General features: G+C 37.3%; 1 protein-coding gene across 1 annotated transcript; it reads left to right on the top strand.

Moving 5' to 3' along the window:
* The first annotated feature begins 560 nt into the window (after positions 1 to 560).
* On the top strand, positions 561 to 1,469 carry LOC136811000 (uncharacterized). The gene has a single exon (XM_067067613.1). The coding sequence runs from the start codon at positions 561 to 563 to the stop codon at positions 1,467 to 1,469; it is 909 nt and encodes a 302-aa protein (XP_066923714.1).
* The last annotated feature ends 8,209 nt before the right edge of the window (positions 1,470 to 9,678 follow it).

The following is a 9,678-nucleotide window of genomic DNA, read 5'->3' as shown; positions in this document are numbered from 1 at the left end:
AATTGTGTCGTCAAAGAAATGGATCTTCCCATGAACAAGACCTTCATGTGGACTGATTCAAAGGTCACACTCAGTTATATTCGGAATGAACAAAAGAGATTCTCAAATTACGTAATGAACCGTACAAACGAAATCCGTAAAAAGACAGAAGTTGAGAATTGGCGCTTCGTACCAGGAAAACTCACAACATCGCAGACATTGGAACCAAATGTTTTGGTGTTGAAGAAACCAAGACATGGATCGATGGACCTGAATTCTTGAGGGAGAAGGTGGTCAGGCAATTTGAGGAACCTGAGGAGGACGAAGAACTCATGGAGATCATCACAGCCCATATCGAAATCAGAGTTGACGAATCAACAAATGTCATCAGTTGGGAAAGATTTTCCAGTTGGACCAAGCTGAAACGATGCTACGCCTGAATCCTCAAGCTGAGAAGGAGATGGGTAGAGGTAAAACGTAATGGTGAATCGTCAATCAACAAAGAAATCCTTGATGTTGAGGACCTCAATAACGCTACCAAGGAGTTATGTCGAATTGCCCAAGATGAATCGCAGCACTCAATGGATGAAAAGACACTTTCAAGTTTCACACCAATCATTCTACACAACCTCGTTTGTGTTGGAGGACGTATTTCCAAGTGTGACGTACCCAACCAGTCCAAGCATCAAGTCATTCTTTCCAACGAACATCCAATAAGCGAGCTCATCATACGCCATGTACATGAGGTCAACCACCACTGTGGAAGAAATGCCACTCTTGCCCTTGTGCGAGAGAAGTATTGGATTTTGAAAGGAAAGAGCAAGGTCAGGAAAGTGCTAAATCAATGCTTTGTTTGCAGGAGAGAGACGATCAAAACCAAACATCCAATGATGGCAGACCTTCCAAAGGAGAGACTTTCAGTTGGATCACACGCTTTTGAGAATGTTGGAGTCGAATACTTTGGACCAATCAATGTAAAACAAGGACGTAGAACTCGCAGAACTGCAGGCACCGCTGAAAGGTATGGTGCTCTCTTCACGTGTATGACTACACGAGCTTTACACCTCGAACTAGCTGGAGACCTATCAACTGACAGCTTCATCTTAGCACTCCGACGTTTTCGAGCCAGGAGAGGCAATCCAAAAACCATCAGGAGTGATAACGGAACCAACTTTGTGGGAGCTGAAAGAGAGATACGAGAAGCTCTTGCAAAATGGGACCAGAAACGAATCCAAGATGAGCTTTCACAGTATGACATTGTGTGGAAGTTCAATCCACCTGTAGCTCCATGGATGGGTGGAGCTATGGAATCCATGGTTAAGCTCACAAAGAAATCATTACGATCAGTAATCAAAGACAGAATCTTCACTGAGGAAGCACTTCACACGTTCCTCCTTGAAGTTGAATCAACTATCAATTCGCGACCACTCACACCACTGAGTGACGACATCAACGATTTTGAAGCTCTCACCCTAACCACTTTCTATTAGGAAGAGCTTCACCCAATCTTCCAATCATTTATAACCCTCAACAAAACAACCTGAAGAGCAAATGGAAGCAGGTCCAATCAACACTTGACGAATTTTGGACGCGATGGGCAAAGGAGTACCTACCTACAATCAACGAACGAGCTAAATGGCGCCATCCAATACGGAACACTAAAGAAGGGGATTTAGTTGTCATCAGCGAAAAGGACATCCCAAGATACAAATGGCCATTGGCACGCGTTGTTAGTGTCATCACATCAGATGATGGCATCACAAGGATTGCAAAAGTCAAGACGTCCGACGATTCGATATACACTAGGCCAACCGGTAGCCTAGGCTTGTTGGAAGACGGAACCTCATCCAATTGACGATTGCCCTGTCATCGAGTTAAGCAAAGACATATGCTTATTACGTTGCGTTAATAAATATCACCAATGGTACACCTTACGTTGCTAAGGTACTATCAACAGAAGTTCGTCCCTGAACTTGAAGTCATCAATTGTACACCTTACGTTGCTAAGGTACTATCAATTGAAGTTCGTCCCTGAACTTGGAAGTCATCAATTGTACACCTTACGTTGCTAAGGTACTATCCAACAGAAGTTCGTCCCTGAACTTGAAGTCATCGATTGTACACCTTACGTTGCTAAGGTACTATCAACAGAAGTTCGTCCCTGAACTTGAAGTCATCAATTGTACACCTTACGTTGCTAAGGTACTATCAATTGAAGTTCGTCCCTGAACTTGAAGTCATCAATGGTACACCTTGCGTTGCTAAGGTACTATCAACAGAAGTTCGTCCCTGAACTTGAAGTCGTCAGTTGTGCACCTTACGTTGCTAAGGTACTATCCACAAAGGTTCGCCCTTGAACTTGAAGTCATCAATGAAACGCCTTGCTTTGCTAGGGCACTATCATCAGAAGTTCGCCCCTGAACTTTGAAGTTACCATCAATGAAACAAGGCCCTGTACCAATTGTTCGCCTTGTTTCTACAAAGTGCTATCACAGAAGTTCATTGAACGTGACGCAATCATCAGTCGTTCGCCTGGAACCAGGCATTATCATCAGAAGTTTGTCTCTTGAACATGAGGGAATCATCAGATGTTCACCTACATCAAATCATCAACGGTTCGACGGTCATCTTCACAGTTCGCCACGAATTTTGGTACGACTACCACCGTGTTGTACATAATGAGCTGAATAGTCCGATTGATAGACTGAATGAACTCTCGGTTCTTCCCCTTTTGGGTGGGAGTGTTTTGGATAATGTGCTTATAACTGATTTGTTTTGGTTGTGACGTATGAGCTCGATAATGACAAGATGATAATTAACTTTAATTACCTTATCACGTTTTTCATAAAGTATCATTTTTTCTACGCCTTTTTCACGCACTCAAATCAGATCAGAATTACTTTTACAAGAGACGTGAGTGAGATTTTCATTCTCGAGATGTGAGCAAAATACTTTTACTTTCATGAGATCTGAATTTATTACAGAGTTGATTTTACTTTTACTTGGAGTCACGAACATTTGGGGATAGTATTTGGACAATATTTTGTAAGTAATTTCATGTATATATCGTTCTTTCATATGGTGATATTTTTCCCTAGTTTATATATACCCAAGTCAGATTAAGACATATTTTTATGAAGCGATTTCTTTACTTGTACATTATTTTACCTAGTCGACATTTTTCTTTCATAGGCCTATGTACATATTTTTAGTTTTTGAACTTTGTGTTTTTAGCTTGAACAACAATCAACAAGATTCCTACGTTCCAAGATTTTTGACTCAACTATCCCTAACATTACCCAATCTCACGGTATATACATATTTAGGTGATTTTTAAACATAAAGGATAAATAAGATAAATAAGATAAAAACACAGGTCACAGGTCATTAGGCGGCAATCAAAAATATGTTCCATTCTGGTCCTAAAACATCTTCAAATCAAGTCGGTCGGTCTGTCAGTCGGTCGGTCGTTAGTAAATTTTGTCGGATTTTTAAATCTCGATGAATCAAAGTCAGCAATCAACAGAATCTTATGCCGCCATCTTTAATTTGCCAAACTAAATGTGCGCGGGCATGTGTTAACCTTAAAGCGGCCCTTACTTTCGCCCCCCAGGATATTGGCCCTACCGCGTTGCTGAATTTTGACATAAAAATTTCACATAGCTGTCAACTTTTTGCATCGCAAAAATGCGGGAGAGGTCGGAAAAATTCTCCCCGGTAATCCAATTTTTCCGAATGGAAAGATCAGGAAATTGAGGGAATTTCCCTGCAAAGTCTGATTTTATTGGAAATTTTTTTTGAGAAATAAGGGAAATCAGGGAATGTTTGGTCCCCCAAATTCAGGAAATTTTGCCATGTCGCCTTTACAAAATCTGAATTTTTTTTTAGGAAATCGGAAAATTTTTGGAGATGCGGGAGAAAATCCTGAAAATGCAGAGAAAACGTTGGCATGCGGGAGTCTCCCGTCCAATGTGGGAGACTTGACAGCTATGATTTCAATAAGGGTACATTAAAAAACTTGAACATGACTCAATGTGGGTTAAGTAAGGGCCTATTTGTTTCACTTACTATAAATGCTGTAGATGCTATTTGCTAAAAGTGCTATGAAATCCCATGAAAACTTTGAAAATGATAGTAAATATTGCAAGTTTTGTTGTCTGCCATCTTTATGATCCCTGGTTGTACTTTGAATTTTGAAAAGTAATTTTCAATCCACTGTTTATTTTTTACGGTTGTGTGACCACCATCCCGCCATTATGAAAACAACTGCTATTTTGATTTCAGATATAGACCCGTGCGTGGAGCAAGCTACAGTTTCAGCTCTTCACTTCTCTAATTTCATTGGTTTAAAATCGGCAATCAGGCTAAGAAAGTATGATCCAGTCTACTTTTAGATGCAATTTTTACTGTGAAGAAATTGCAAACTTTGCTTTGCTTGCAGAAGGTTGATGTTTTTACTATTTTTGCTAAAAGGGAGTTTGCAAGTTTATTTACAAAAAGTGCTACAGATCTGGACAGAAAAAATTGAATCGAGTGCACTTGTAGTAAACATAGCAAAAATAGTGATGAAACAAATAGGCCCTAAACAAAGAATACACGTTTTTTTTTTTTTTAAGAAACACACTTTTAAGAAACATGGGGCTCAGAATGCCTAAAAACTAAGAAACATCTAAGAAACATGCTGAGGCTGAGAATGAGAAAATAGCATTTTTTAATTCGTTTTTTTTTAAGAACCTTCCAATCAAGGTTCCAGAAATATACATACATAATCATAGTGGGCAACACCCCTCGAACCCCCACCTAAAAAAGGTCACCCCCACCTGCATAGGCTTACCCCCACCTGAAAATTGAAGACTACTCAACCCCGACCTTCTTGGGCAACCCCCACCTGAAAAATCCACTCCAAAAAAAAATTTGGAGATTTTGTTCCTTTTAGGAACGCTCAAAATGCCAGTCAAGTCCCCTGATGACTATGAACTGGAAAGGAGGAGATTGGAGGATAAGAAATAAATTTTTTTTTTCTTGCAAGCCTGTATATATAGTTTTTTCAAAGTTTTTCTTTTTTTGTTCAACTAAAAGATACACTCAAAACTACACAACTCCACCTGAAAATTTCCACCCCCACCTGTATAGAGTTACCCCCACCTGAATTTTTTCATCAACTCAACCCCCACCTGATTCAAAAAATTTGAAAATCGTCAACCCCCCCCCCAGAATCCTGGGGGGGGTGCCCACTATGCATAACAGTTAGAAACTCTTGAGAAAGTCAGAAAATCAATATAGAAGATAGGAAAGTACTGTAGATTAGTCAATTAGACTATTGTACAAGCCGTATATGTATAAAAGTTGCGAAGCGATCGAGGCAGGTCACTAAATTCGCAAGTTGCAAGCAAAAAGATAGAAAGTATTGAATGAGCCCGATAAGTTCTTTTTTCGGGGTCTCACCAAACAAAAATGATTTATACCTTATTACATGAATATAAGTATGGACTTTAACGGCCTTGAAATTAACATGAAATTTCTCAATTCGTGTTAATTCACTTAATTACACGTCTCCTAATACTCATGTAAGGTAAGTAAAAAATATTCGAAGAAAATTTTAAAATCGCGTCTTTTGTTCGGGAAAGCTTTTCCACCTAAACCTAAAAAGTAAATTATTTTTAATTTTGGTTTTTATTTTGACTCATTTTACTTCCGGTTTTAAATTCCTCGTGTTCAAAAATCGAACTTTCGAATCTTTCGAATTTCGAATGTTTCAATAAAAACAAACATTCGAATCCCCCCTGCCATAAATAGTTTTTTATTTGTTAGAATTCCAGGGTAGACAGACTTTCCTCAGTAAATGATTGGTGACTCGATGATAGTATTCATGGTTTCGAAGATTTTTACATGTAAATGTTGATATCAAATCTAGTCTTTGTTTTAGAGTCTCTTGCATAAAACCAAAACCCAATCAAAAAAAAGAATCCTCGGGGTCAAGCACTATCCGGTTTAAACACCACTCGGTCTATTGAGACAGGGATGTGAAATACTGTACTGAGGAATTAATCTTTAATAACCATACCCAGTTACGAGTTAGAAATATTGTATCAAGTTACATCATTATTTATACACAAAAATTTAAAAGTTTAGGTTCTATAATTATAATAAAACTATTAGTGGTATAAAATCTTAAAGATAAATATAAAGAAAAACCAGAGAAAAAGAACTAAAATTTAAGAAGATTCCTACAATTCCTTCGACCAGGGTTTGATTCAACAATTTAGCAAAAAACCTCAACATTTTTATAATGGCTGTATTTTCCAAAGTGGTTAGGGTTTTTAATCTTAAATCTGCTGGAGACAAATGTTTGACAGTCTTACCATTGATTTAGGAGCAAACTCTTCACATTAGAATAATTTTATCAGCTGTAGCACAGAAATTTAAAACAGTTAAAAGTACATCATAAATATCCATAATATCATGTTTTGATAACTGTCAAGATTTGTTCATGGACACATATTTCGATATTTTACAAGTCATTTTCATTTCCAGCAATTTCTAAAATCCTTTTTACAATCATATGTTTCCTCAATAGTTACTTTATCCTGGCCATCAAATGCATATTTATAACAGCAAGCAACCATAGCCCACATATTTTCGAGCAGCCAAGTCAAGATTTCAAGAACAACGACAAACAATCAGTTCTCTTTTCCACTGAATAAGAGAAGGGATAAATTCTTCCAGATTATCCATAACTTGAATATGTTCGTCCCCATTTCAAAGCATGCAAAAAGGCCAAGTCCATGTTCTTGCTCACTCTCTTATAGTTATATTCGCTGCTTTGCAAAAAAGGTTTTTTCACCACGTATGCAGGTCATTTTTCAGCTTTCCTTTTCTGGAAATGACACAACAACTCTGTTGAGTCTGTCTTGTCAATGAAACCAGATGAAACAATAAAAATTCCCATCTTCTTTCTTCTGTTCTTTCTCTTTGCTACAGTTTCAGCTTCTTCTTTTCAACCAACATCTTACACCTCCAACATCTTACCACCAACTTTTTCAAAACATTCAACGTTTCAGTTTTATTTCTCACAAAAAAGTAAAAAAAGTAAACATTCGAAATTGGAAAGATTCGAAGGTTCGAAAGTGTCTGTTTTTTCAATGCTCGAGTCAATGCAGCGACTTCTTAAAAGGGAGCAGAGAGAGAGTTTGAGTTTTTTGAACGCTTCGACCGCGCTCTGGTTTTCCGAACCAATCAGCTTTCTGATATGGAGCGGGAGTAAAGAAGCTAAAAATGTACGGGAACGACGGAATATCTTTTATGGAAGTTGCCCTGACTCGGAGATCTTCGGCGCCGTAGATTGGTTCTTTTTCTCGACGAAGCCATCCTAAATACAATCTACCAAACCGATATTGTAACGCCTCTTACCTGGACGAAAACAACCGGGATCTGAATACTTAACCCACATTTAACAGATGGGAACTAAATTTTCGTTTTCGTCTTGCGCTCCCCTGGGTATATAGAATTTAAAGGTACATGCACACTATAGCAAAACTGCTTCGCTCATGTATATTCGCTTCGCAATTATCGACATGCGTCCTTTAAGCTTGACAAAGTTTGGAAATATGTAAGAAACATTTAAGGCTCAAAAGGCTGATTTCTTAAGAAACATTGAGACTGCTTGGGAAAACTAGTTTCGTAAAAAAAAATGTGTAATGATTCAAAGACATGCTCCGTTTGCCCGTGCCCGCCATTATGGGAAAGATCAGAACCTGCAAACAGTCTATATCCACTTAACACAGTCAGCATCCTATCGAGCATGAAAAAGAAATTTTTGTAAATAGGTGTACACACCTCATATTTTGTGATGATATCATTCATTTTCATAATTGAAGTGTCACTTTGTCAATATTTGGGTTAATGATTTATCCTTGAAATGTCTAAATAGCATATTTTGAATCTATACTGCATTTCCAAAAAGTTACCCACCTTGCTTAGAAAGACAAAAACGTTGAAATGAAAAGCCAGAATTTTGAAAATTTCCTAGCCTTGTCAGACTTTTTAAACTTTTTGTTGTTTTTTTGTGTACACATTTAGGAGAATGTGGCCAGTCTATCTAACAATTAATTATACAACCCTGCCAACGTACCACAATGTCCGATGTTTTTGTCCAATGTCGAAAAGTATTATTTAATTACACCAAGGATTTATCATACACTGGATATACAAGTACCTGATTTTTGCCGATTTCTCGTGTACTAGCTATGTCCGCAGTAATGATATTATTGTTCACTCTCCTTCCCTCATTAAATGTTTTTTCAAAGGATTTTCATTGCATTTCTTATTGAAAATCACTCATCCAATTCCCAAAAGAGACTTAAACTTTTCCTGTGAGAGTCAGATTCTTCCACTTAATTGATAATATAAGTCGTTATGACGTTTCAAGCTGTGAGAAAGATGCAAAAGACGTGTTGTGTATAAGAAATTGAATGTTGACACCGGAAATTTTCAAACTTCAACCTCAAAAAAACCACCTTGCCACCACGTGCCTCCAAAGGATTTTCATTCCACAGTGGAGCCAAGACACTCAAGTCTTATGTATGCTAATTTCAGCTCTTCTGGGGACAGTCTTGGAAAGATATTTCCAATTGAAAATTTTGTGTCACTATAAGCATTTTGTCTAAATTTCTTGTCTAATGATGATTTTCTCACACCAGATTTCACAAATGTATCCAGCTTGGTATGCTAGCCTTACTTTCAAACTTTTGTTTTGCAAATGTACAAAAAGAAAGAGCTAGAGAACTTTTTAAAAATAAGACTGATAAACATTTTTTTAAATCAGACATCTTCGAGCCGCCATGGCAGTTGTCCTTTGCAGACAAAGCTTGAACATCAATTGTTTTCTGAAACAATGAAAATACAATGATCGCTCTCCATCGTTTTATGAGTCGTTTATCCAGTGTATAATAAATCTTTGATTACACTATAAGAAAATTTTTTGTCCTACATCTATCAGTATAGCTAGCTTTCATTTCTGGAACTTTTTCAAAAAGAGAAAATACAATATTAAGTATTTTTTACTGCTCTTTTTACATACTGAATTTGAAAGATCTTCTTTGAGGCGTTTTTTGCAAACTTCAAAACACTGATTTTTGTCCCGCTATTTTGGGAATCTAGCTTGAAGTGCATGTGTGTTGCATTGGGTATGAAGTCCTTCAAATATGTGTTACCTGTAAATTTTTGTATGGAGAGTTAGGACTTTGGCTATTACTGTCAGGGATTTTTCTAAGCACTTTATGTCCGTATACTGGCCAAAATACTCAATCCAAGACTTGAGAAAATAAATGAGATTTTTTCTAGCGAAATTAACCTTTTTTGTTGTTTATGAGCAACAATCACTAATTATTATCTACATATTCAAGACTTTTTGGGAGCTTCTCCCTCAAGACCCCCAGCTTCATCAATGTACAGTTTTGCTGAGCAAGCAGGAGCAAGTTCCCTTTCAGGCATATTGAAGATTCAATCTAAGTTTACAAAAACGGTCCCAGCTCAAAGTGCTTAGAAAAATCCCTGACTGTACATTATATACAAATTCTTGACATCAGACAAACATTGGACTTTTTCCTTTAGCGTTAATAAGGAATGAAAGGGTTGAAATGAAAGTACAATATACGTGGTAAGATTTAAAGTTTTTACCTTATTTTCTCAATAATATGA

This window comes from Clytia hemisphaerica, unplaced genomic scaffold (genome assembly GCF_902728285.1).
Source record: "Clytia hemisphaerica strain Z4C2 unplaced genomic scaffold, Clytia hemisphaerica genome assembly, whole genome shotgun sequence".
NCBI classification, from domain to species: Eukaryota; Metazoa; Cnidaria; class Hydrozoa; order Leptothecata; family Clytiidae; genus Clytia; species Clytia hemisphaerica.
Note: the sequence above shows the minus strand (reverse complement) of the source record. Positions and strands in the feature narration are given on the sequence as shown.

Excerpts from the sequence above, each read along its gene's own strand:
- LOC136811000 (XM_067067613.1), top strand. The coding sequence starts at position 561 with ATGGATGAAAAGACACTTTCAAGTTTCACACCAATCATTCTACACAAC.